At 61.3% G+C, this 25,500-nt stretch overlaps 4 protein-coding genes and 1 long non-coding RNA gene across 6 annotated transcripts; 3 read left to right on the top strand and 2 right to left on the bottom strand.

The window, feature by feature from the left end:
* Positions 1-44: 44 nt before the first annotated feature.
* TSPAN10 (tetraspanin 10) lies at positions 45-11,624 on the top strand. The gene is made up of 5 exons (XM_047756808.1): positions 45-165; positions 7,236-7,433; positions 8,513-9,105; positions 9,806-9,928; positions 10,526-11,624. The coding sequence occupies exons 2-5, from the start codon at positions 7,398-7,400 to the stop codon at positions 10,980-10,982; spliced, it is 1,209 nt and encodes a 402-aa protein (XP_047612764.1). The 5' UTR covers positions 45-165; positions 7,236-7,397; the 3' UTR covers positions 10,983-11,624.
* Positions 11,625-12,089: 465 nt separating this feature from the next.
* PDE6G (phosphodiesterase 6G) lies at positions 12,090-15,497 on the bottom strand. The gene is made up of 4 exons (XM_047756812.1): positions 15,068-15,497; positions 13,441-13,639; positions 12,965-13,005; positions 12,090-12,549 (listed from the first exon to the last, which is right to left on the bottom strand). Exons 2-4 carry the CDS (start codon positions 13,584-13,586, stop codon positions 12,473-12,475), a joined length of 264 nt encoding a protein of 87 aa, XP_047612768.1. The 5' UTR covers positions 13,587-13,639; positions 15,068-15,497; the 3' UTR covers positions 12,090-12,472.
* Positions 15,498-15,666: 169 nt separating this feature from the next.
* LOC125113882 (uncharacterized) lies at positions 15,667-17,171 on the top strand. The gene is made up of 2 exons (XR_007131621.1): positions 15,667-16,012; positions 16,958-17,171. It is a non-coding gene; the product is annotated as an uncharacterized LOC125113882 (long non-coding RNA).
* Positions 17,061-18,599, bottom strand: OXLD1 (oxidoreductase like domain containing 1). Of its 2 annotated transcripts, none has more exons than XM_047756810.1 (2): positions 18,490-18,599; positions 17,061-17,609 (listed from the first exon to the last, which is right to left on the bottom strand). In XM_047756810.1, the coding sequence occupies exons 1-2, from the start codon at positions 18,544-18,546 to the stop codon at positions 17,208-17,210; spliced, it is 459 nt and encodes a 152-aa protein (XP_047612766.1). In that variant the 5' UTR covers positions 18,547-18,599; the 3' UTR covers positions 17,061-17,207. The 2 variants fall into 2 exon arrangements, with proteins under 2 accessions (XP_047612766.1, XP_047612767.1); XM_047756811.1 differs by lacking the exon at positions 18,490-18,599 and adding an exon at positions 18,206-18,286.
* Positions 18,462-24,501, top strand: CCDC137 (coiled-coil domain containing 137). The gene is made up of 6 exons (XM_047756809.1): positions 18,462-18,882; positions 19,273-19,406; positions 21,394-21,616; positions 22,781-22,863; positions 23,027-23,106; positions 23,269-24,501. Exons 1-6 carry the CDS (start codon positions 18,752-18,754, stop codon positions 23,491-23,493), a joined length of 876 nt encoding a protein of 291 aa, XP_047612765.1. The 5' UTR covers positions 18,462-18,751; the 3' UTR covers positions 23,494-24,501.
* Positions 24,502-25,500: the final 999 nt, after the last annotated feature.

Here is a 25,500-nt window from a genome sequence, read left to right as displayed (position 1 = left end):
CGCGCCTGCGCAGCCCGGCCCCGCGCCCTGGGCTCCGCCCAGACGCGCGCCCCCGCTGGCCACGCGCGGGAGAGACGCTGCGGAGAGGTCGGCGGGCCCGGGGGCGTCGGCTCGGCCTGGCGTTCCGACACCTGGTCGCACGGAATCGGAGACAGGCTCGAGAAGGTGACATCACACCTTGATGATATAGACACATATTTTAAAGAAAGCATGTTCCCTGAACCCAACGTAAGAGAAACGAGCGAGTTTTGACTGCATTTTTTAAGGCCGCACCCGAGGCACGTGGAGGTTCCCAGGCCAGGAGTCGAATCCGAGCTGCAGCTGCCGGTCTACACCACAGCCACAGCAACCTACACCACAGCTCATGGCAACGCCGGATCCTTAACCCACTGAGCGAGGCCAGGGATCGAACCTGCGGCCTGAGCCACGCCGGGAGCTTCTCAACTGCATTTTAGATAAATGCTTTTTGCCAGAGAGTCAATATCCTAAAATTGCCCACAGTGCCAGCTTCATGGGTACAGACCAGCGCTGTTTTTTGGAAGGGCCTGGCTTTAGGTTCGTGCTCTGCTGTCACCGTCTTGCCGTCGTTGATAATTTTCAGCAAGGAGCTCTGCATTTTCAGCATTTGTGTGTGTGTGTGTCTTTTTGTCTTTTCTAGGGCCACACCCGTGGCATATGGAGGTTGCCAGGCTAGGGGTCCAATTAGAGCGGTAGCTGCCAGGCTACGCCAGAGCCACGGCAACATGGAATCCGAGCTGTGTCGGCAACCTACACCACAGCTCAGGCAATGCTGGATCCCCAACCCGCTGAGCAAGGCCAGGGATCGAACCTGCAACCTCATGGTTCCTAGTCGGAGTCGTTAACCACTGAACCACAACGGGAACTCCAACTTTTTTTTCTGTCTTTTTGTCATTTTCAGCATTTTCATATTGCGCTGGGCTCTGCACATTTTGTAGCTGACCTTGCCTGAAATTATGAAAAAAAAAATAGGAGAACCTCAAAGAGAGTAAACTATGTTTTTTAACCCCCATGGATCAATTTCAGATTGTATTTATTTATTTTCTGTGCTGAAAAGAGTTAGGAAATTGTTACTCGGGAGGATGTGGATTCAATACCTGGCCTCGATCAGTGGGTTAAGGATCCAGCATTGCCGTGAGCTGTGGTGTGGGTTGCAGTTGGGGCTCAGATCCCGAGTGGCTGTGACTGTGGTGTAGGCCGGCAGCTACAGCTCCGATTGGACCCCTAGCCTCGGAACCTCCATATGCTGCAGGTGCGGCCCTCAAAAGACAAAAATAAATAAATAAATAAAATATCGGCCAAAAAATTAAAAATAAAAAAAAATTGAAATAAAAGCTAAGATGGTCAAGAAGGCTGTCTCTGAGGAGACGAGGTTTGAGCAGGTCCCAGGTGAAGTGGGCCATGCAGATGCCTGAGGGACGAGGCACACAGGACGAGGCGAAAGCGCACGCAAAGTCCAGGGGCCTGAGACGTGCTGGAGGCCCAGGAACCAGAACGGGCTGGGCTGAAGTTCCCCTGCGACACAGAGGGTTAGGGATCTGGCATTGTCACTCCAGCGATGCAGGTCGCTGCTGTGGCTTACGTTCACTCCCTGGCACAGGAACTTCCACGTGCCATGGGGAGTGACCAAAAAAAAATAAGACCTTCTGGCTGAGTGCAAAGAGGAAGGACAGGGAAGGCCTGGTTGGCAAGAACCCTGGGACCCTGGGAGACCTCTGGACGCTAGTCTAAAGGGCATGAGGAGGCCTTTGGAGGGGCAAGAGTGGAGGAGACCTGCTCTCTGGAGCCTGGACAGAGAACAGACCATGGCGGGGGGGGCAGCGGGGTGGATGCAGTAGCCCAGAGGGCAGATCGTGTGGCAGCAAAGGCCTCGAGGAGCTGGCGTGGGGTTCTGCTGCGGACACGTGTCCTGCACGCTCACCGTGGCCTTTTCTTCGTGTCCAGGACGGCCTCTTCTCGCATCTCCTCTCACGAGGGCCCCCCTTGCACAGCAGGGCCAGGCCGGGGCTCCTGATGGTGTGTCCCAGGCCGGACACACTCGGGCATTGCTGGAGGACCCGCGTCTCTTGCACTCGGCACTACTTACCCTGGAATCTCCCTTGTGTGTCTGTGACGGTGTTTCTTGGATTTCTTTTTGAGGTTGCCTTGGTGGTTACATGCATTTTCTGGGGCTGCGGTGACAAAACACCCCAGACTGGGTGGCATAAATTGATCTTCTCCTGGTTCTGGAGGCCAGAAGTCTGAGGCCAGGGTGACAGCTGGTTTGGGCTCTTCTGAGGCCTCTCTCCTCCTTGGCAGACGGCCGCCTTCTTCCTGTGTCTTTCTTCTGTCCCGGTGCGTCCTGGTGTCTCTCTGTGTCCCAATTTCCTTTTCCTTCTTTCTTTCCTTCCTTCTTTCTTTCTTTCTTTCTTTCTTTTTTTTTAATTTGGGCACTTTTACTTGGATTTTTAGGAGAAGCCTATACCGATATCTTTGCACGCACATTCTCATCCTGGGAGTTCCCGCTGTGGCGCAGCAGAAACGAATCTGACTGGGAACCAAGAGTTTCCATCCCTGGCCTCCCTTAGTGGGTTAAGGATCCAGCGTTGCCGTGAGCTGTGGCGTAGGTGGCAGATGCGGCTTGGATCCTGCGTTGCTGTGACTGTGGTGTAGGCTGGCAGCTGCAGCTCCAATTTGACCCCTGGCCTGGGAACCTCCATACGCCACAGGTGTGGCCCTAAAAAGCAAAAAAACAAAACAAAACAAAAATGCGGGAAAAGAAAGTTTGAGCATCTTCCATCTCTCATAAGGACATTGGAGTAGGACCCCGCCAATGGCCTTATTTTAAGGTAATTACTCTTTAAAGCCCCCACCTCAGAGTCCCCGGGTAGCGCAGTGGGTTAAGGATCCAGAGTTGTCACTGCTGTGGTTTGGATTGACCCCTGGCTCAGAAGCTTCTACATCCCATGGGTGTGGCCAAAACATTTTAAAAATAGGAGTTCCCACCGCGGCTCAGTGGAAAGTAATCTGACCAGTGTATGCATGAGGGTGCAGGACTCATCCCTGGCCTCAGTTGCTGAGTTGAAGATCTGGCATTGCCATGAGCTGTGGTGCAGGTTACAGACGATCTGGTGTGGCTGTGGCTGTGGTGTGAGGTTGTAGACAGGGTTCGGATATTGAGTGGCCGTGGCTGTGGTGGAGGCCGGTGGCCACAGCTCCTGTTGGACCCCTAGCCTGGGAACCTCCATATGCCACGGGTGCGGCCCTAAAAAGACAAAAGAAGTGTATAACAGACTCTGTTCTATAACCCCCCCCCCCGGTCAGGGATTCTTTCCATTTGGCGTATTCATTCCATCTGTGTATCTACGAGGTGTCTACTTATGTGTAGGATGGCACTGACACTGGGGATAGAGCAGAAAGCAGAGGCGGCCCTGATGGAATCTGTGGCATCTGAATATGTACTGTCAGGTAGTGACAGGTGCCAAAGCACGGAAGGAATGGAGCGTGTACATACATGTAGAAGCTATTTGGTTTCTTTGGCTGCACTCGAGGCTCCCAGGCCAGGGATTAAACCCCCTGCCACAGCAGCAACTCGAGCCACAGCACTGACAATGCCATATCCTTAACCCACTGGGCCACCAGGGAACTCCTTTGGCCATCGTATTTAAAACATCGGGGAGTTCCCAGCGTGGCTTAGCGGAAACCAATCTAATAGCCATGGGGACGCAGGTTTGATCCCTGGCCTTGCTCAGTGGGTTAAGGATCGGGTGTTGCCGTGAGCTGTGGTGTAGGTCGCAGACATGGATAGGATCCCGCGTTGCTGTGTCTGTGGTGTAGGCCAGCGGCTACAGCTCCAATTGGACCCCTAGCCTGGGATCCTCCCTATGCCGGGGATGTGGCCCTAAAAGGACAAAAGACAAAATAAATAAATAAATAATGAAATAAAATAGAGAGGGGGTCCCCAGTGGCCTAGCAGTTAAGGATGCAGCATTGTCACTGCTGTGGCTTGAGTGGCTGCTATGGCACGTGTTCCACCCTGGCCTGGGAACCTAACCGTGTCACGGCCAAAGAATGAAGTGACGTGAGATGAAATAGTAAAATCGAGCAGGAGTCAGGTCAGGGTGCACACTACTCAGCCTCGTCACCTCCCCTTCGCACTTGGAGCAAAACGTGGAGAGCGCCACCTGCCTTCCTCCCAGGCCTGTTCCGGCCTGCGCCACTTCTCATGCCTGCGCCCCACTTCCCTGCACACCTCGGCCTGGTGTGTGCTGAGAGCACCCCGGCTCAGCACAGACGCTGCTGGCAGCACTCAGCTGAGCTCTCCTTTGGAGACTGTGCCCACCCCGGGCCACGGGTCCCTTCCCCCCAGCAGCTCACACCCAGTGACGGTGGATGGCTGTCCAGGCCCAGCCCCATGTCCCAATCTGGACCGTCCACAGGCCGTCCCACCGCGGGGGTCCCCGAGGCCTCTGTTGGGGTGTCGTACAGCTCACATCCCCCTCCGCCCTTGAAACGCCACTTCCTTTGCGGCTCTGGAGTCTAAAGTATTTTCTTTTTTTTGCTTTTTAGGGCCGCACCCACGGCATATGGAGGTTCCCAGGCTAGGGGTTCAATCGGAGCTGCAGCTGCCGGCCTACGCCAGAGCCACAGCCACGCAGGATCTGAGCCGCGCCTGCGACCTACACCGCAGCTCACGACCACGCCAGATCCTTAACCCGCTGAGTGGGGCCAGGGATGGAACCCGCCTCCTCACGGCTGCTCGGCGGGTCTGTGCTGCTGAGCCTCCGTGGGAGTTCCCTGTTCTGGGGATTTTAGGTAAGTGCAATTGTGCGATGTGGGGACCTTGGTGTCTGGCTTCCGCGCTGAGCATTGGCTTTTCAGAGGTTGTCTGTGTTGTCGCCTGTGTGAGCGTTTCTTTCCTTTCCAGGCTGGATGGCATTCCGTGGTCTAGGGGGACCACGTGGCGTTTGTCCACTCTTCGCTGCTGGACACCTGGCTTGTTTCCAGCTGTCGGCTGCTGTGAACATGCCACTGTCGGAGTCCCCCTTTTTTTCTTTTTTGGCTTTTTTAGGGCCGCACCTGCGGCATATGGAGGTTATCAGGCTAAGGATCTAATCGAAGCTACAGCGGCCGGCCTACAGCATAGCCACAGCCACGCAGGATCCAGGCCGCATCTGCGACCTACACCTCAGCTCATGGCCACGCTGGATCCTTAACCCACTGAGGGAGGCCAGGGATTGAACCTGCATCCTCGTGGATACTAGTTGGATTCTTAAGCTGCTGAGCCACAGGCGGAGCTCCTGGAGTCCCCGTTTTCAGTTCTTTTGGCCACATGCCCAGGAGCCAGACAGCTTCTTACAGTGAGGCCTCCCTGATCACCTTTCATGAGACAACCCCCCCAGGAGTTCCCGTTGTGGTTCAGCAGTTAACAAACCCAACCAGCATCCATGAGGACGCAGGTTGGATCCCTTGCCTTGCTCAGTGGGTTAGGGATCTGGTGTTGTGCAGGTCGCAGATGCGGCTTGGATCCCGAGTTGCTGTGGCTCTGGCGTAGGCTGGAGGCTGTGGCTCTGATTGGACCCCTAGCCTGGGAACCTCCATATGCCAAGGGTCTGGCCCTAAAAAGACACACACACACACACACCACGCCCCCCCCCCCATCTCCTTCCCTCACTGTGTAGCCCCTGTGACCATCCAGGAGAGCACATATTTCCTTATGTGCTTACTCTGTGGCTTCCCCTGCGTGGGTGGGGATTGTCAGGTTTTCTCACAGCTCTACTGCAGGGCTCGGAACAGCCCCCGGCAGAGAAAAAACCCTGTCAGTCGTCTGTGGTCACCCTCGTGCTGACTAGCAGACTCTCCCACCATCCTGTGGTTTCAAACAACCATCCTTTGTGGGACAGGCCCCTGCGGGCGTTTAGGCTGAGCTTAGCGGGGTGGTCGTTCTGGGAGGAGCTCCCGAAGCCCATAGACATGAAAGGTTCTCCCTGGCGGCACTGGTCTGGAACTGGACACTGGGAGGAGATTTCAGGGGGTGCTGGGCCCTTTGGGGCCAGCAGGCTGCCCATGCGGCTGGACTGTAAAGTGGTGGGTGCATCGGGGAAGAGAGGCTGGGCTTGAGAGTCAGACAAAAGAAGCCGAGAAAGGAAGTGGGGAGGACAGTGGAGACAGCACAGAGCAGGTGCACCCCCGGACCCTGAGAGCGTGTTTGCAGAGGGGCACCTGGCAGCCTCTGCCCCCCAGGGCCTTCGGGTTCCAGAAGCCAACAGCAGCGTGGACACAGGTTGTGCCCTCACACAGTGCGCCAGCGGGACCGGAGCCGTGGGGGCTGCGTGCAGTCTCACAGAGCTGGTGGTGGGTAGGGGTCTGCTCTGAGCCAGCCTTCCGGCTGGATGATGCAGGGTCAGAGAGCCTGGGCGCACCTCTGTCCTCCACGGGGCGACTGCCTGACCCGGGTCCTTCTAGGCCCTAGGGCATGACGTCCTGCTCCTGAGAAGCTCCAGGGTGGGGAGCCCAGGTACCTCAGAACCAGGAAGGACCTGATTTAGCCAGTGATTTGTGGGGAAAAAAAGAAAGGCACTTCAAATGTGCGTGTGTGTGTGTGTGTGTGTGTGTGTGTGTGTATAAAATGTACCCGTGTTACATATGCGTAATATACCTGCGTGTATGTGCGTACACACATATGTATATATACACAATTTCCCTTTTCTTTTCATTTTTGTCGTTTTAAGGCCGCACCCACTGCATATGGAGGTTCCCAGGTTAGGGGATGAATCAGAGCTGCAGCTGCTGGCCTGCACCACAGCCACAGCCGCGCCAGATCCGAGCTGTGTCTGCGACCACTGTTCACGGCAACGCTGGATCCTTAACCCACTGAGCGAGGCCAGGGATCAAACCTGCATCCTCATGGATGCTAGTCAGGTTCCTTACCATCGAGCCGAAATGGAAACTCCTATAATTTCTTTCTTGCAGTGAATAAATCAGCAGTAACCTGGCATTCAGCTGCCTTTAGCGAGCAGGTCTCCCTGGGTTGTAACTGGAGCCCTTTGCAGGGGCCTGAGCCTCTGGCTGAGCTGCGGGGCAGCACTGAACCCCCGCCAGGCTGATGCCCGCGCTGGGCCCTGTGTGATGGCTGCAAAGGTGGCCCCTGACGCCCCCCCCCCCCCCCCCGTGGAGCCTGCATAGACCGCAGCCAAGAATCTGGGCTCAAGAAGGATCCTCTGTGTTTGGACCAGCAGACGCTGTCTCAAGCCCTAAAATATGACTTCTCACATGATCCGGTCGTGACCACGGCCTCCCGGTGGGGCTCCCAGCTCACAGAGCGGCGGGGGCGCGAGCAGCCCCAGCCCCGGTGTCCCAGCCAGAGAGGCCGGCGGGGCCAGAGCACCGGTGCTGGTAGGATGGAGGTGGGGGAGAGGAGCCCCCTGCTGGCCCAGGTAAGCAGCGCCCTGGAGGCCTCGCCCCGGGGGGCGGTGGGGGGGGGTGCGCGTTTCTCTTGCGTAGGCACCCCCCAGCCTGCTGGGTGGTGGACTCCCAGGAGGAGCTGCTAGGATTGAGGGGGGCTTGAGTGCTCAGACGCCCTGATCAGACTCTGAACCGTGACCTGGCCCTGCCCTTGTGTTTGACACGGCCAGGGGCGAATCTGAGCCCAGGGGTGGTGCCCAGGGGTGGTGCCCAGCAGGGCCACAGGGCCACCCTCAGTGTTCCTCATCCCTGTCCACCTGTGACGCCCCCATCGTGCCCTCTGCCTTCCCATCTCCCTGTCGCCTCTTCGCCAAGGCTGCCATCGGCTCAGCTCAGCGCGGCCCCAGGGCAAGAGAGCCGGCCCGGCCTCTCTGTGAATGGGGGTGGGTTCTGGCTCAGGGTGCTGAGGGGGCTGAAGGCCGATGCCAGCTGCCTGCCCCTTGTCTCTCAGTGACTCGCGCGGGTCTGGGGGGCTGATAAACCCCCCTTCCTCTGCTCCGATGCAGGCGGGCGGGCGGGGAGTGCAGGGCCAGCTGCTTCCTGGGAAACTGGGAGCCCTGCCCAGGCTGGGGCACAGCTTCCTGACTCTGCCCCCAACCAAACTTCGAGGCTCTGCTGCCCCGCTCCCTGCAGAGAGAGCAGAGCCCCCCACACCTGCCTGTGGGGAGGGGTTGAGGGGCCGGCAGGTCTGAAGTTGGGACTGTCTGTCCAGGGGCCAAGGGGAACTGACTTTGCAGCTTCTCCAAACCTCGCCATCAGTGAGCCAGGCCTCTGTCAGGGAATCGAGAGGAGGGGGCCCCCAAGATTCAGCACCCCTTACTCTTGGCCTGGGCTTGGTTGAGTGTCTTCTAGAGGGGAGGCAGAGCCCTGCCCCCCCAGAGCCCCTCACAGTCCCCTCTGCTGCCTGGCCAGCCCGAAGGCTCCACCCTCCAGCTTCCTCTCCCGTGGGTGCTGGCCCCCGGCTCTGGCCTCCCCCCAGCTGCCTGTCCCGGGGTCTGAGTGAATGGGGTTTGAACTGGCAAGACCCCTTCGGAACCTCCTCTCTCTGCAGGGTGCTGGGCGTCAGGAAGCACCCCTCGCCAGCAGCAGCCCGCTCACTGCACGTCGCGCAGGGCCGGCGCCCTGGGAGGACCAGGCCTGGAGGGCCGGCCTTCGGGGGGTCCTGGCCTGTCCCCCCCCTGCTGGAAGCAGCTGCCTCAAGTGCCTGGTCTTTCTGACCAACTGCCTCTTCTCGCTGCTCGGCCTGCTGGCCCTGGCCGCTGGGCTCTGGGGCCTGGCTGTCAAGGGCTCCCTGGGGAGGAGCTGCGGGGGCCCCCTGCCCGCAGACCCCATGCTGGGGCTGGTGCTGGGCGGGCTGGCCGTCAGCGCGGTGAGCCTGGCGGGCTGCCTGGGCGCCCTCTGTGAGAACACCTTTCTGCTGCGCTGCTTCTCTGGGGGCGTCCTCGCTTTCCTGGTGCTGGAGGCCGTGGCAGGGGCCCTGGTGGTGGCCCTCTGGGGCCAGCTGCAGGACGGCCTGGAGCACGTCCTCCGCGAAGCCATCACCCGCTACCAGGACGACCCAGACCTGTGCTTCCTCATCGACCAAGTCCAGCTCGGGCTGCAGTGCTGCGGGGCCGCCTCCTACCAGGACTGGCAGCAGAACCCGTGAGTCCTGGAGCCCGCGAGAAGGGAGGGCTGCCCCGCGGTGGCCGGCAGGGTCCCCGGGGCTGGAGAGGAGGCGGGCCCCACACACGCTCACATCCGCAGACCTACCGGACACTCCCGGTGCCCATGCCTCACCCGTACACGCTCACGCGTGTGCCCATGCTCGTGCGGGCACGCTTGCACCTGCACACACCCAAGTGCTAGGCCCGTGTGTGCACACGAGTGTGCACGCACATTCTGAGCTCAGCCAGCATGCTTAGAAAATCACCTTTTTCTTTTTTAATGAGGACTTTATGGAAGACACCTCACTGTCGAAAAGTCAAATGAAAATAACTTAGGTTAATTTTAGGACATGGTTCTGCACTATGACTCCTCAGACCTCTCCCTCTCCCTCCCTCTCTCCCTCCCTCTCTCCCTCCCTCTCTCCCTCCCTCTCTCCCTCCCTCTCTCCCTCTCCCTCTCCCTCCCTCTCTCCCTCCCTCTCTCCCTCCCTCTCCCTCTCCCTCCCTCTCTCCCTCCCTCTCTCCCTCCCTCCCTCCCTCTCTCCCTCCCTCTCTCCCTCTCCTCCCCTCCCCCTCCCCCCTCTCATGGTGGTGTGTGTGTGTGTGTGTGTGTGTGTGTGTGAGTCAGAGACGCTTGAAAACCAGCCGTTTGTACCCGACAGTCATGAGATGTGCTCTCCTATCCTTCTGTGAACCAGGCGTCCTAAAAGTATCCACATGGCTTGTTCTCATTTGGTGGCCACATGTGACGTTGGGTTGGTGGCAGCCCCCTCTGGTGCTGTAAGGGCACCCGGCCTGCTGGCATCGGAGCCCCTGCCTTGGTGAGGCCCGCCCTTCAGGGACGTGAGACCTCGCCTGTGAGGGAGGGTCCGGGGGGCAAGCCTGAGGGTAGCAGGGCCCTGGATGCCAGTCAAAGGCCAAGGGCACCTGGGGCCGCCTGGAGCAGGTGATGAGAGCAACACTCCTCTGAGGCCCCACAAATTCATCCCAAGCCTCCCCCTCCCCGCCCCCGTCACTGCCCAGGGCGGCCTCTCACCCCCCACCACCGCCACAGACTGCTAGAGAAGCCCCTGCCAGTCACCAGCCCACCTCCTCCCACTCCAGCTCTGCTGCTCAGACCACTCAGCCGCATCTCTGGAGCAGGGGGCTGTCTTACTTCCAGCCCCCGGCCAGCCCCCGGCCCCCTTCTGCTGCTCAGGCAGGGTGCCCCTCGTAGCCTAGAACCAGGTGCAGAGGGCTGCCCGGGGCTGGGGTATTGTGTGTGTGTCTGGGTGTGAGTTCATTCTGCGTGCCCTGTGTGTGTGTGCCTGCACATGTGTGGCCACGGACATTTGAAGATGGGAAGGGGACACGTGACCCAGCACCGTGGTCCAGCCTGGGCCCCACGCTCCAGACTGATGCCCCCCGCGCCCTTGCAGGTACTTTAACTGTAGCTCCGCCCGGGTCCAGGCCTGCCGTCTTCCTGCCTCCTGCTGCACTGACCCCTGGGAAGATGGGGCCTCTGTCAACGACCAGTGTGGCTTTGGGGCCCTGGGCCTGGATGAGCACGGGGCCCAGAGGCGGGTGCACCTGGAGGGCTGCAGCCCCCAACTCCGCCAGTGGTTGCACAGCAACATCGGGGCTATAGGCAGCTTCTTCATCACGGTCGTCACGGTCCAGGGGGCTGAGGTCCTGCTGGCCATCCAGCTGGTGAGGGCCCTGGCTGTCTGCAAGGGCGCAGCAGGGAGGCTGGGCCCGTCCACCAGACCCCCAGACCCAGCGCCCTGCCCTTTGCCAAAGCGGGCTGCCTGGCAGGTGGGACCGAAGACCAGGGCACTGGGATGGGGTCTGGGGCTGCAGGTCTCCCTTTCTCCCCCCGGGAAGATGTCAGAGTAACCCGCCTGGGGCTGGGACCCTCAGGCTTCTTCCCCCTGCTGCCTGCCGTCTCCCCAGCGCCCTTCCTCCTGCTGCCTGCCCACTGCTGTAAGCCGAGCCAACGACTGCCTGGCCAATGTCTGCCACCCACGGGGGGTGCCAGGCAAAGCCCCCTGGCCGGTGGGGAGAACAGGGGCGAGCAGGAACTGGTTGGTCGGAACCCTGCCTCCCAGCCCCCAACTCTGACCCTCACCTCCGACCCCCACCTCCGACCACCTCTGAGTTCCCATCTCCAAGCCCAGTCTAGGAGGCCCCCCGTCCTCACCAAAGCCTGACACCTGCCCTCCTCTGGGGCCCCTTCCCCCTTTCCTGTCCCTTGTGGCAGTTGACCTTGGAGCCCGGGCCTCTCCCTTGAGTGCTGCCTTTGGGGGTGTGGCTTTCCTGGAGACGTGTCACTGAGGGAACTGCGGCAAGCCAAGCCGAGGGGGCAGCGTGAGGGCCTTGCCTCTCTAACCACCCGAGGATCGGCCGCCAGTGGAGCCCCCCCAGCAGGCGCCTTCGTGCCCTCCCCGCGGTCACCCCTGCTGGGGCTTTGCCACCTCTGGTTAACAATGCTTTCTCTGGCCTTCGCATAAACGGGGTCCCAGGGGCCCCTCCTCAAGAGTCACTCTCTGGTCTCTGCTGTGCGAACACCCGGACATCTGTGTGGACGTGTGCTTGGAGGCTTCTGGATGCCGACCGCCGCTAGGGACAGCTTCACGCAGGTGTGTGTGGGGCAGCGTGCCCTGCTTCTCCTGGGTGAGGGGTCAGGAGGGGAACTGCGGGGTCATGGGTGGCAGCTGTACAGCTTTAGTGGACACTGCGGAGGGGCCGGCTGCACCTGTCTCCTCCCCCGTGGGGAGCAGAGTGGTGTTCCCCTCCTTGACCTGAGCTGCCTTTGGGCCCCCCGAGGTCGGCTCGTGCCCCTGGAGTGTGTGGCGCGGCCTGCTTTGCCCTGGTCCAGCCATCTCGAGCCCAGCCCAGCCCCTGATGGGTCTCCTTCCCTCAGCCTGGCCAGGCCCCTGCCGCCCCTGCCCCCCCCACGCCGTGCCCTCAGGTCCTGCCCCCACTGACAACGTGCCCCAGGCAAGCGGTGGACACACTCATTTTATTTGAAAGGACACCAGGCATGACTCCTGTCACCCACCACACCACCTAGGGCCTCGGCTGGGGGTTAGTGGGGAGCGCTTACCCCCCCATGACAGGCAGGGCCGTGGGGGAGGGGGCGCCGGGGGAGGCCCCGCCCTGGCTTTCCAGCCACAGGAGGAGGTGGTCTGAGGACCAGGGCCCCGGGGGCTCCTGCGGGGTGATGACTAGCGTCAGGGGGCTGAGGATGCCATGCTGCCAGGGTCTCCAGACGCAATCTGGACACTCTGGACCTCCCTGGGGGGCAGGCCTCCTGCCAGGGAGCCCGGGCAGGGGCTGGCGCTGGCGGCGGTGTGGAGGGGCCGGGGCTGCAGGCGGCGGTCGGGTTAGATGATGCCGTACTGGGCCAGCTCGTGCAGCTCCAGGTGGTTGAAAGCCTCCCAGGGGCAGATGACCGTTATGTCTGCAGGACAAGGGCCAGTGGGTCCAGGAGGGTCATGTCCCAGGGCCCCAGCCTCGCGGGGAGGGAGGCTGCAGGTCCCAGGTGCAGAGCCCTCCTTTCAGGAGGCACCAGCTTTGGGGGTGGGGGGGGACACTGCCCAGGAAGAGAGAGGGCAGCAGGCTGTGGGGGGGCCTAGAGGAAGCTGGCCTTGCTGGGGGTGGGGACGGCCAGAGCTTGGTTGTCTTGCCGCCCCTCCCAGCACACGATGGCCTCCTTGGATGGTGCCCGGAACCTGATGTCGGGGGCGGACATGGACCGTCGAGGTGGTGCCTGAAGTGAGGCGCTGCCTGAGAGCGCGGGGTGGGGCTGGGGCCCCACGCACACCCCGGGGCGTGTGAGTCGGGGGGACCTGGGTGGAGCCCAGTGGTTGTCATACCTGTTCCCAGGCCTTCCATTCCAGGGATGTCGTCCCCAAACCTGCAAGGACAGAGGGGTCAGGGCGGGAGGCAGGAGGAGAGGAGTGGGGCGTGGCACACGCTCTGAGAACCTGGGGTTGGGGGTTGTGTGTGTGCGCGCGCGCGCGCGCGTGTGGACGCATGTTGGGTGGTGGGACTGTGGCTGAGTGGCGGGGGGTGGGCGTGCATTCTAGACCTATCGGCAATAACAGCTAGAGGGTGACAGGAGCCCCTGACGCCCCCCCCCCCGCCCCCCGGACCCCGTGCCGAGGAATGAGACAGGCCAGGCTCAGGCCCTTGGGTACTGCCCCACCTGCTTAAGAGGATGGGACCACCCTCGACCAGGAGAGGCTGAGACCCCGCCTGGCTCCTGACCTGAGGGGCAGCCCCTCCCCCGTGCAACCAGGGCTGGGCCCTCCACCCCCTCTCAGGGGCACCCCCCCATAGCTCTGCTTACCCTTGGACGCCTTTCTTGGGGGGCTTGCTCTTGAACTGCCTGGTCTGCCGCTGCTTAAATTTGGGGGGACCTTTCCTGGGAGTGACGGGTCCCCCGATCACCCTGGTGGCTGACCGTATCTCGGCCTTGGGCGGCTCCAGGTTCATGGCCAGGCTGGCTGAGACCCTGTGACGACCTCTGCTGTCTGGACCCCCTCACACTGTGGGCAGCACAGAGACCAGAGCGGGGCCCAGTCAGTCCTCCTGCTTCTGACACCCCTAGCAGTTCTCAACCCACCAGGGCAGAAGAAAGCCTGACGCACGAGGCCCCTGGCCCCCAGCATGACCTGGCCAGCATATCCCTGCCCCGGGGAGCCCCCACCAGCTCCATGTGGGTGGCCCCAGACGCAGCCCTCCTCAGGGCCTTCCCCTTCTCCTGTGTTCCCCATCCCGACCCCTGGGCAGGACACTTGGTCTCACTCACGGTGGCATGTTGGGCACCCGGTGGTACCAGTAAGAGTGACCTGAGAGACGGGGGGGCAGGGTGTCCAGGCAGGAGAGGCACCCATGTCACAGGGAGACACGTAGCGAGCCGTGTCGCATCTCCCCTCTCCTGGGAAATACCGCCCCCCCCAAACCCCCGGCTGCTCACTGTGCTTAGAGCTCGTTCTGGGTGCCAGTGTCACCTGCTGGGGTCCTTGAACCCACTGAACAGGGTGACCTCCCCTCCTTCTCTCCCCCAGGGCCTCCCCCCCGTGCCCTAAGCCCTAGTGACCTTGGCAGGGCAGCTCAGTTTCCTCTAAGCGTATTAGCAGCAGAGGGAGACTCTAATCCCTCAGGGGCCACTGTGAGCCCAGAAGGTTCTGGGGCTAAGTATGTGACGCAGACAGGAGCCTCTGCCCTGGCCCTGGGTGCCCCAGGCACCACCTCTAGGGCCCCCTTTCTTGCTTCCACTTTGTGGGCCACAGTGCCTGACGCTAGCCTGGGGCACTACCAGCTGCCTGCTGGAGCACCAGGGCTGAGAGCAACTGGGAGGCAAGATCAGGTGGTTCCACTGGCGAGGAAGGCCTGGCCGTGGGTGCTGGGGCCCCTGGGTGGACCCCGCTGTGGACCTTCCATCCCTAAGGTCCAGCCTCTGTGCCAGGACCAGCATCAGCCTGGGAGGAAGCTGGCATCGGGAGCCCGATCTGCATGGGGGTCCAAGGCCGATGGCAGGCCTGGTAGTCCCGGCTACTCAACCCCCAGGATACCCACTTCCCACAGCCCAGGCGGTGCAGGCCCAGCCCGACCCCTTCCCTAGCCTCAGGCCCTGGGACATCTGAGCCCTAATGGAGCTCTGTCAGATGCTCTCCCCCTGGAAACCCCACCCAAGCTGCCCTGGCAGCAGCCAGGCCTGTGGCTGGTACCCACTCACGTTGGCTGAGCTTGTGGCCTGAGGCTCAGAGACCACTGCTGGCCTAGAGGACAGCCGGCAGCGCTGTCTGACATGGGGCACGGAAGAGGTGATGAGCTGGGCATCCTTTCTGAACAGAGAAGTGGGTTGACTCCCAGACCTGGACCTCAGGATGGCGGTGAAAAGCCCGCCAGCCCACCCTCCGGCCAGATGCCCTTGCCACCAGGAAAGGCAAGTTGGTAGGGTTGCTACTCACCCAGTGCTGGGGCGGTCTCAGGGGGGCCGTGGGTGTGAGTGGCAGGTTTCCCACAGCAGGGTGCCAGCTGGGCTTTTATCATGCTGGATAAGCTGATTAGGACCTTGCTGCGCCCACACTAAGGAGATTGTGGGGCGGGCACTGCCACCGAGGACTCCCCACGATGGGGGAAGCGGCTCCGGTGAGGTCAAGGGCCCAAAGGAAGGACGAGGCAGGAACAGGGTCAGGGCAGGCAAGGGAGGTGTGATCAGGAAGTGGGCTGGGCTCTCTTGAAGCTGCTCATGTTGAAGCTGAGACGGGCCCCGGCCGCTGTCCTGGGCCTCCCCTGCTTCCAGTCCTGACTGCTGAGGAATCTGCCTTCGTGGACCCAAAGCCTGGTCCCGACACACTTTTTTTTGTTTTGTTTTGTTTTTAGGGCTGCTTCTGCAGCATATGGAGGTTCCCAGGCTAGGGGTCGAATCAGAGCTACAGCTGCCAGCCTCCACCACAGCCACAGCCACACCAGATCCGAGCCATGTCTGCAGTCTACACCACAGCTCACGGCAACGCCGGATGGTCAACCCACTGAGCGAGGCCAGGGATCGGACCCCCAACGTCATGGTTCCCAGTCGGATTCATTTCCACTGCGCCACGATGGGAACTCCTGCATCCGCTTCTTTGAACTCACGTCTCACCCCTCCCACTTGTGCTCTGTGCTCCAACAGGCCCTGTCTACCCCAGGGCCTTTGCACCGCTGGCCCTGTCACATGGTGCATTTCCTCCTCCTCGCCCTTCCCCAGCTCCCTTCTCCTGGTGTCGGAGATCTGCCGCAGTCTCGCATACACAGAGACAGCCTTTCAAAACCCGGTCAACCTCTTCTTACGTCTCCAAGATCAACCACCTCTCCGTTGCAGACCCCTTCGGGGCCCTGAGCCCACCAAGCCCTGCTGTGCCCTTGTCTCTGGGGTAAATCTCCTCCTTCCCGGGTGGTCTTCCGACCTGCATGAGGCCGGGGCTGGAGTAGGTGTTCTCTGAGAGGGAGTCTAACAAGCATGGATGGTTCTAATCGCTCTTCTCGGAACCAGCCAAAACAGCTGCCCGGTGGCACACCCTGGCTGGCCAGGGAGAGCCGGCACTCCTGGGCGTCCTCAGGCATTAGCTGGGCAGCTTGTGTGTGGCTGTGGTTTCAGTCCCTTGTTCACAGGTCTGTCTCCATGGGGAGCGCTGGCTCTCCATTAATGGCCCCTGGGAGGGCCTGTGTGTCAGCTCAAATTCCTCATGAAGGCATGTTTGATGCTAGCTTTGCTCCTAAGTGAGAGGAAATAAAGCAGGCTTAAATTCCTTGAACCCTCAACTGTCCAGGCCACTGGTATCAGAGCTTGGAACTGCGGGGGGTTGGGGGGAGGCAGAGGAGGTGGGAAAATTTCCATGGACAAGGGTGAGCAGGAGTTGGGCTGGGCAGTGAGGGCCCTGAGATAAAGTCTACGTGGCTGAGGGTCCAGTGGCCAGCTCTGTAGCCAAGGACCAGACTGGTTCTAGGGCTGACACCTGAGGCCTCCCAATCACTCAGCGCCACCAACTGCCTTGGGAGCCACGGCTGAGGGGATTGGAGGGACTGGGGACCAGGCAGTGCTTGGGCCTCTGCAGGTTGATCTGCAGCCTTGTCTGGCTGGTGGCTGGGGATCGTCCCTGCAGCTGGATGAATGGGGTGCTTCCCAGGCTGCCCGTGGGCCTTTGTGCCTGCCAAGGGCTTTGCCAAAGGCAGCTTCATGGGACCAGATGGCCCTCCCTCTGCTGCGCACCCCTGGGTGTAACCAGAGCTGACCAATGGGTGGGACCTCTGGGATGCTGGGACAGGGAAGGGGGCTCCTGGGCTCATTGTCAAGGACGTGTTTCCTTTCATTCTCACAGGTGGGTGACGGCTGTAGGTGCCCAGTGAACAAATGATGACAACTGCCCCTGCTTTCCCTGACAAGGCGACACAAGCCTACAGACGACACAAAAGCCTGCTGGCTGACCACTGCAGGGAACGTGTTATTCTCAGGCAAAGACAAGGAGCAGCTCGTCCTATTCCCGTCGCTGCCGCCACACACGGGCCGTGGGGCAAAGACTAAGCCGCATCCGAGGTGCTTGTTTTAGGCGTGCGCGGCCGGCAGGTGGCTCAGCCTCCACTCTTCAGGCGGAGCTGGATCTCCACCCTGAGGAAGGCCTTGAGGGTCTCGTCAGCCACGTGCTCCTCCAGGGCGGCCAGGGCCCGCTGCCCCCCGTCCTGGTAGTGCCGCAGCAGCGCATCTGCGTACTCCACCCACACGCAGTTGGGGCAGCCGCTCATGCAGCAGTTTGTGGGTGGCTGGAGCTCAGGTGGCGGTGGGTACGGGGATTCCGAGGGGCGCCCACCGGGCAGGGAGGACTTGGGCTGCCCGGGGTCCGTTGCACCTGCTCGGGTTTCCACCTCCTCATGGTCCTTTCCGAACCCTCGGTGGCCTCCAAAGCCTCGAGTCCTGTGAAGAATGCTGCTGTCTCCAGGAAGCCTTTGGCACCGGTCCCAGCTGGAGAGTAGCATCTACGGATACAGAGAAGCACATGAGTCTCCAGCAAGCTGGTAGGGGCCCTGCCTGCCTCCAGCCCTGGGCAAATGTCTGCCTCCTGTCACTGGCAGGGAGCTATGTGTCCTTTTCAGCTTCCTCCTTTCCTGTGTGACCTTAAGACTAGTGACTTCCCCTCTAGACTTAGTTTCCCATCTGTAAAATGGACGTGATACTTGGTATGAGGGTGCCCTATGGTTCAGAAGAGTTGCTGGCCTCGTCCTGGCACTAGGCATGTACTCCAGCAGATGCGGGGTGGGTGTGTGTGTGATATTGCACCTCCAGCTAGAAGGCTCTGTCTGGCCTGCACAGGCGTGTGGGCGGTGGAAGTCTGCGCGCTCCAGCCCACACAGCCATTTCTGCTCCAGCTGGCACTCCTGACAGCACCCTTTCATCTCTTACCCTCTGTCACATGAAAAGCCCAGGCCCCCCAGGTCACCCCCAAAGGCTGGGTGGGCAGCCCTTCCCGCAAGGCCCATGGGGGCCGGGTGGGCAGCCGTCTCCCCACCTCTAGCACCGACCCCGGCCCCCGGGGTCCCCTTCCCCCTCTGTCTCCAGCGCACTGAACACGGACCCAAACTTATTTATTTCTCTGACTTCACCGAGGCTTCCCCAAAGGGCTCGCACACAGCAGGTGTTCCCCAAGCACCGCCGGATGAGGGAACACACTACGGAGTCGCCGGTACTACCCTGAGCTCTGCCCAGTGGCCGAGCGGCCCTCCCGCACGCCGTGCCCGGCGCAAGCACCAAGGACAGGGGGCGGTCACCGCAGGCGGCGAGGCTGGGCAGACGGGGCTCTCGGTTGCTGAGGGGCCCGGCCTCCCGGCGCCTCCCGCCTCCTCCCCAGGCGGTACTTGCCCGGCTGCGGGCAGCGGCAGCCACCCGGCATCCCCCAGCTACGCTCCGCAGCAGCATCACCCGCAGCCTGGCCCACAGCGCTTGCGCGCCCCGGCCAACGCGAGCCGCGAACAGGCGGCCGCCCTAACCAATCCCGACCCGTCAGGGAGCTGCGCCCCGCCAATGAGCGCGGGGCTGAGCGCAGGAAGCGGAAGTGGCGGGAGTGGGGCGGGACCGTGCGGGAGTGTGGAAGCTGCTGCACCTGTGGGCGTCAGGCGTGCAGATGGCGGGAGTTGGAAGCCGAGCCGCGGCGCCCGCAGGGACAGCGGGGCCTGGGCGCCCAGGGCGACCGCGGGGCCGGCGGCAGCGGGAGCCGGGGAAGCAGCGCTCTGCACCGCAGCCAGGGCTGCACAGGTGGGTCCGGTCTCACCACTCTGAAGACTCCCCGGGACTCCCTCCCCCGGCCGGGCCTAGCGCCCTGCCGCGTTCGTGCTGTCCACGCGCTGGAGGGTTAGCCGGGGGGGGCGGGGGGGGAGGAAGGCGTGAGGGAGAGGGCCCTTGTCAGCTTCCAGGGTGCCGGCTTTGCCGTCTGGGAGCTCTCGGAGCACCCCCACCCAGCGTCCTGCGAGAAACCCGGCCAGAGACAGGATCTGGGAGGGCGAGGACGAGGTCGTGCTCCGGTGACCGGCACGCACGACAGCCGCCAAGGTGGCCTGCGAGGTTTATTCAAGCCCAGCTTTAGTTTCTGTGATTCTGCTTCTGCTTGTTTTGGGACGTGTCTCACCCTCGTGTTCTCTTTCCTAGCAAAGAAAAAAAGAAAGTGAACTGCAAGCCCAAGAACCGGGACGAGCAGGAGATCCCTTTCCGCCTCCGAGAGATTATGAGGAGCCGCCAGGAGATGAAAAACCCCATCAGTAACAAGAAGAGGAAGAAAGAGGGTAACTGTAGGCTCGCGCTGGGTGGCAGGAAAGCCTGGTGTGTTTGAATCCGCTTAATTGCACCAGTATTTCCGGCAAAGGAAATCTGCCAGGCCCTGGCGGTCGAGGCTGCAGGAGCACGGAGGGGTACTGACTGAAGGCTGGTGTTGCCAGGGCCAGAGCAATGACTGGCTGTAGGTGGCCTTGTGGTTTCAGGTGAGGCTCCAGGAGGAGCCCCAGAGCTTCATGGGCAGAGGTGGGACTGCTGACTCCTCCCCCTGCCCCTCGGAGTGGTGGAGAGCCATCAGAGAGGACGGTCAGTTCGGTCAGTTCGGGTGTACTTGAGAAAAGGTCATTATGTAGCAGGTGAGGGAGTGAGAGGTCACTGCAGGCCAGGGAAGCTCTTGCAAATGAGAAATGATGGGGGTTTCTCGGGCCGCAGCGCAGAAATCACGGTGGAGGGACGTAGATGGTGTCCCGAGCTCAGGGAGGGAATCGGCCCCATCCCCTGAGCACCTCCCCCTGCTGCCCAAGCCAGGTAGGGTGCTCACCTGTTGCTCTCTGCCAGAAATCACACGCTGGATGCTGGGGAGTGGAGGCCCCTGTGTTTGTGTCTTCTGTACACATTTAGGTATTTGTTTTCCCAAACATGGGACTCATTTTGCGGCAATGCTATTTTGTTATTTCTCTGTAAACTTTAGATTTTCCGCTGGGCCTTAGGTGGCTGCCAAAGTGATAGTGAAATAAAGAGTTGAAGAGAGGGAGGTGTTTCCATCATGGCTCAGTGGAAATGAACCTAACTAGTATCCTTGAAGACGCAGGTTTGATCCCTGGCTTCGCTCAGTGGGTTAAGGATCCGGCATTGCCGTGAGCTGGGGTGTCGGTCGCAGACGCGGCTCGGATCCTGCGTTGCTGTGACTGTGGTGTAGGCCAGCAGCTGTAGCTCTGATTGGACCCCGAGCTTGGGAACCTCCATGTGCTGCACGTGCAGCCCTAAGAAGGAAAAAAAGTTGAGGAAGGGGAGAGGCCGAGGAGGTCCCTGGCGCAGGTGGGAGAGGGCACATTCTCAAACACGCTCTGTGAGTCGGTGCTCTGCTGGGTGGCTTAGACAGTAGCAGTACTTGGTGAAATCGGACAGTCCCGAGGGCTCTGCAGTGAGGCGTAGCCTCCTTCCCTGTCTCTGAGTCCTGCTCCCCGCCCCCCCCCCACCAAGAAACACTGTTAATCTTCCTGTCGGACCTCCCACGTTCTCACATGTTTACAGGGTAAAAGCTATGTATGCTTTCATTTTCTATGTTGTTTGGTGTCCTGACTTTTGCTTCCAGAGGAATTTTTTTTTTTCTTGTCGTTTTTTTTGTCTTTTTAGGGCCACTCCTGTGGCATATAGACGTTCCTAGGCTAGCGGTTGAATTGGAGCTGCAGCTGCCAGTCTACACCACAGCCACAGCAACGTGGGATCTGAGCTGAGCCTGCGACCTACACCACAGCTCACGGCAATGCTGGATCCTTAACCCACTGAGCGAGGCCAGGGATTGAACCTGAGTCCTCATGGATACTTGTTGGGTTCGGTGACCACTGAGCCACAACAGGAACTCTTTTTTTGTCTTTTTAGGGCTGCATCCATAGCATGTGGAAGTTCCCAGGCTAGGGGTCAAATCAGAGCTACAGCTGCTGGCCTACACCACAGCCTCAGCAATGCTGGATCCCTTAACCCAGTGAGGGAGGTCAGGGGTTTAACCTGTGTCCTCATGGATACTAGTTGGGTTCATTACCACTGAGCCACCACGGGAACTCCTTCAGAGGCCATCTTGACATGTACTGGTGGGCTGCGGGGATCCCAGCCTAGGGTGCCCCCAGCTGGCATCTTGGACGTTCTTGAGCTCCCACTTGAGCCTGTCTTCCCTCCTGTGGCCTCGGAGGGGAGATGCACATGGGCGGCCAGCCTGGTGCCCACCTGCTCCCCCCTCGCCCTCCAACTCGCTGCTCTGACGTTTCCCTTTGTCCTCAGCCCAGGTGGCCTTCAGAAGGACATTGGAGAAGGAAGCAAAGGGCGTGGAGTCGGACATCACTGTCCCCAAGTTCAAGCAGAGGAAATGGGAGTCCGATGGGGCCTACGTCCGGCGCATGGAGCAGGAGGCCCAGCACGTGCTGTTCCTCAGCAAGAACCAGGCCAGCCGGCAGCCCGAGGCGCAGGCGGCTCCCAGGAAGGAGAAGTCTGAGCGGAAGAAGGCGTGCGTGGGGCTGGAGGGGCTGGGGAGGCAGGGCTGTGGTGTCCCCGGATGTCTTCTGCAGCAAAGACAGCGTCTCTTTGCTGAGGGGCGCCCACCATACACCCCGTGGTTCCGGGAGAGCATGGACCCGGTCCATCAGCCGGTGTTTTTGTCTCCACCGGAGCTGCTTCACTGCAGGGCTTCAGGGCGGCTCTGAACCCATGGAACTCTGAAGGCCTAGCTCTGTGTGCCTTTCTTTGGAGAGCACCACAGTGTCCAAGAGAGGCTGAGGACTGGCTGTTCCCCAGGGCCAGTTGTCAGAAAGTCGAGAAAGGGCGCAGCTCAGTGCCCTCCTGGCGGCTTCCCGGCTGCCCTACACACGTCGGCCGTCAGATTCACCTTCCCAGCCCCAGAGAGATGGGAGAGCCCGCGGCGGTGTCATTCGCAGGGGTCTGCGCCCTTTCAGTTCCGCTTCCGGGTGGGTTGGGTGGAGATACTGGCACCCAGAGGGCTCCCCTGCCCACCCTGCCCTCAGCGCTGGAGAAGGCTGGCACTGTGGCACCTCCCTGAGCCTCGGGCGGGGGCTGGGGCGGAGATGTCAGCAAACAAGGGCTTTTGAGGTGTGTTTCTATCTTTGCTGCAACTTCTGACATGAACCGAGCCAAACTTTGGTCAGAAACTTCTCCGCAAGCTTGGAAGGTAGTTTTCAGCTTTGTGCTTTCTCTGCGTGTCAGTTCCCATCATGCACGTGGTCACGTTTGCCAGCGGAAACGCCGTCACAGAACACCTGTCCCTGGTACCCCCTGAAGCCACAGTGAGCTCCAAAGGTGTCACTGAGTGTTGGTTCCAGTCACATTAAGGGGTCCTGTCATGTGCTACTGTGCAGGGCTCTTGGCAGCAGCAGCTCAGTTGACACTCGGGCAGGTGGTCCGGGGTGGGCTGGGGGCATCCCGTGCTCTGTAGGGTGCTAAGCAGTGTCCTCCCCTCCACCCCCCACGTCTCCAGGCATTGTCACCCTGGGGGCCCTGAGGGCACAGTCACCGCCCCTGAGGGCCCCGGCTCGGTGCTTTGGAGGGCCCTGCTTGGTTCAGAGCCCTCTGGGTCACCCCCTGCGAGCGGGGCGGCCCCTGCTTCCCGAGTCCGGGCGGAGAGTCGAGGGCGTGAACAGCCCTGTTCTCTTCTCAGGTTCCAGAAGCGGCGGCTGGAGAAGGTCCGGCGGAGGCGGGAGGAGGCGGCAGCCGAAAGGCTAGAGCAGGAGCTGCTCCGAGGTCGCTCTGCCCGAAGCCACTGTCAGCCCTGGTTCCGGGGGGTGGGGGCGGGCCTGGGCACCAGCGTCTCCCTGGAGTTGGGGGTGGGCAGACATTGGCCCTGGGTGCCCGGGCTGCCGCCTTGTGGACCGCAGGCCTGAGCCGTGCTCCTCTGCCCGTCCAGACACGGTGGAGTTTGGTGAGGTGGCCTTGCAGCCCCCGGAGCTGACCGCCAAGCCCAGGACGAACGGGAGCGGCGGCCAGGTAAGTGGGGCCGGGGGCTCGCCGTGTGCCCGTGCTGCCTGGCCCAGGGCACACAGATGCAGCGCCGTGTCCTCACTGGGCCAAGGCCATTGCACCGAGCTCAGGGCTCTGTGACCTCGCCTCCCCTGAACCTGTGCCTTAGCCTCCATCTCTCTTCCTCAGCCCGGAAAGAAACCGCTGATGCTGAAGATGCTTTTAAGCTCCGGCGGGGTGTCCCAGCCTCCGGCCACCTCGCTGGCCCGACGGCGGATCGTCCAGGAGGAGAGGGAGCGGGCCGTGCAGGCCTACAGGGCGCTAAAGAAGCTGCAGCAGCAGCAGCGGCTGGGGACCCAGTCCCCACGGCCACCCCGCCCTGAGCCCGGGAAGAAGCCGCGGACGCGTGTGTGACGGCGACCCAGCAGAGCGCCTGCCCCTGGGCCGGGGTGAGCCGGCGGGTGGCCTGTGGTTGAGGGCCCCTTCCTCGGAGCTCAGCCCGGGCCTCAGGCGGGGCGAGGGCTTTGGTCTTCTCCCTTCTCCCTGAGGACTGCTCTGTGGTGAGTGACCGCCAGCAGGGCCATGTCTCCTTCAGGCCGTCGTTCTCCTGAGCCTGTAGATGGGGCTGGCCCTGGGTGATACGATACGCAGCCTGCGTTGTCCCCCTGAGCCTGGTGTCACGTGAAGCTTTGCTCTGGACACTCAGGTCCAGCCTGGAACAGAAGCCAGGGCCGCTTTAGGGAGGGCCAGTCCCATAATTCTGCCCCTAAATGCCAGTTCAGTGTGGACAGTGTCAAGTCACGTCGACTGAGCCCATAACTGAGGAGGCTCTGGTGGCTGTGACAGAGCAGCACAGCCGTCAGCATCGAGTCACCTGGACCAGTTCGTGGCACTGCTGTCACGGTCCCCACAGAGGCAGGCAGAGCCGCCTCCGCTCAGGTGCAGTCTGAGCCACCTGCACTGCGGTCTGGGGAGGCCTCCCCGGTCCAGAGTGGTTTGACCACGAGGACTTTGTTGTGGTCGGAGGGCCGTGTGAGTTCCTGTCGGGGAGGGCCTGGCGAGGTTGGACTCTCCTGCTGGCCCCGAGGGAGGGAGCGTCTGGCTTTATTGTCTGCCCGGGTGTGGGGTTCAAGCACGGGGCTGAGGCTTCTGGGCTGTGAGCAGCCAAGCATTGGGTGGGGGGGCTGCTCACAGCTCTCTTGGGAAGGACAGCCGGGGGGCTCCCTCCTCGCCCTCCCCAGCTCAGGGCCCTCTAGCCAGCAGAGCCGGCCTGGGCAGCGCAGGGGGTGCCCGGCCCCAGTGCTGGCCGCAGCGGCCCTGCAGGGTGCATGGAGTTGTGTGGGTCTGTTTGCCCTTCCCCAAGTTGGTGTTCTGTGTCAGGAAGTTTATCTTCCAATTAAAAGATTTAAATTGCAGAAGCTGTCCCCGTCTCAGGGTTGTGTTTCCTCATGGTGGGTGGTCCTGGCGGGGGCGGGGTGGGGGGTGGTGGCCAGGTGGCCGTGCAGTAGCCAGGACTCAGCCCCGTCGCCCCACGGCCGTCGGGGCGGCCTCTCTTTGAGTGTCGGTGTCCTCGCAGCAGGGTTCCTACGAAACCCACGTGCCAAACCCCGAGTGGCCCGTCAGGCAGGTTGGAGTGCCTGGGAGGGAGCAGTGGGGACGGCGATTCTGGGTCGCGTGTACTGCCGGTCCCCCTCATCGGCACCGTCTGCCTGGAACTCGGCGCTGGCGAGTGCGGCACTGAGCTGCCCGCCGTGTCAGAGCCCGCAGCACGCCGAGTCGCGGCGGTGGCTCAGCAGGCTCAGGATCTGACTGGTGTCAGGCGCTTCCACGTGCTGTGGGTGCGGCTCTAAAAGACCCCAAAAAAAAGAGCTTGGGAAGCCTTAGGGAATTTGCCATTTCAGCTTCCCCTGATAAAAGCAGTGTGTTAGCCAACAGGAGAGCAGGGAAGAGCCGGGGGGTCACGGGACTCTTCCCAACATGGTGGGAGTTTTATTTATTTATTTTTAGGGCCGCACCTGTGGCATATGGAGGTTCCCAGGCTAGGGGTCCAAGCGGAGGTACAGTTGCGGGCCTACACCACAGCCACAGCAACGCAGGAGCCTTAACCCACTGAGGGAGGCCAGGGATTGAACCCGCAACCTCATGGTTCCTAGTCCGGTTCATTTCCGCTGCACCACGATGGGAACTCCAAGGTGGAAAATTTTAAAGGGTCATTGAGTAATAAGATTAAGAAAGCAAATATTGAAAGAGGCAGAACTTGGAGTTCCTGTCGTGGTGCAGCAGAAACAAACCCGACTAGGAACCATGAGGTGTGGGTTCAATCCCTGGCCTCACTCAGTGGGTTAAGGATCTGGCGTTGCCGTGAGCTGCGGTGTAGGTTGCAGACATGGCTCGGATCTGATGTTGCTGTGCCTGTGGTGC

This window comes from Phacochoerus africanus, chromosome 14 (assembly GCF_016906955.1).
Source record: "Phacochoerus africanus isolate WHEZ1 chromosome 14, ROS_Pafr_v1, whole genome shotgun sequence".
Classification (NCBI taxonomy): Eukaryota; Metazoa; Chordata; class Mammalia; order Artiodactyla; family Suidae; genus Phacochoerus; species Phacochoerus africanus.
This window is presented reverse-complemented; position numbering and strand designations above follow the sequence as displayed.

What these genes read in the sequence shown, in the direction of transcription:
- TSPAN10 (XM_047756808.1), top strand. Translation starts at nt 7,398, where the DNA reads ATGGAGGTGGGGGAGAGGAGCCCCCTGCTGGCCCAG. An exon ending in GGAGCCCCCTGCTGGCCCAG is followed by an intron (nt 7,434 to 8,512) that starts GTAAGCAGCGCC and finishes CTCTCTCTGCAG; the next exon opens with GGTGCTGGGCGTCAGGAAGC. An exon ending in CAGGACTGGCAGCAGAACCC is followed by an intron (nt 9,106 to 9,805) that starts GTGAGTCCTGGA and finishes TCTGTGAACCAG; the next exon opens with GCGTCCTAAAAGTATCCACA.
- PDE6G (XM_047756812.1), bottom strand. Translation starts at nt 13,586, where the DNA reads ATGAACCTGGAGCCGCCCAAGGCCGAGATACGGTCAGCCACCAGGGTG. An exon ending in CCCAAGAAAGGCGTCCAAGG is followed by an intron (nt 13,006 to 13,440) that starts GTAAGCAGAGCT and finishes CTGTCCTTGCAG; the next exon opens with GTTTGGGGACGACATCCCTG. An exon ending in AATGGAAGGCCTGGGAACAG is followed by an intron (nt 12,550 to 12,964) that starts GTATGACAACCA and finishes CTTGTCCTGCAG; the next exon opens with ACATAACGGTCATCTGCCCC.
- OXLD1 (XM_047756810.1), bottom strand. Translation starts at nt 18,546, where the DNA reads ATGCTGCTGCGGAGCGTAGCTGGGGGATGCCGGGTGGCTGCCGCTGCC. An exon ending in CTGCCGCTGCCCGCAGCCGG is followed by an intron (nt 17,610 to 18,489) that starts GCAAGTACCGCC and finishes CTGTATCCGTAG; the next exon opens with ATGCTACTCTCCAGCTGGGA.
- CCDC137 (XM_047756809.1), top strand. Translation starts at nt 18,752, where the DNA reads ATGGCGGGAGTTGGAAGCCGAGCCGCGGCGCCCGCAGGGACAGCGGGG. An exon ending in AAGTCTGAGCGGAAGAAGGC is followed by an intron (nt 21,617 to 22,780) that starts GTGCGTGGGGCT and finishes TTCTCTTCTCAG; the next exon opens with GTTCCAGAAGCGGCGGCTGG. An exon ending in CGAACGGGAGCGGCGGCCAG is followed by an intron (nt 23,107 to 23,268) that starts GTAAGTGGGGCC and finishes TCTCTTCCTCAG; the next exon opens with CCCGGAAAGAAACCGCTGAT.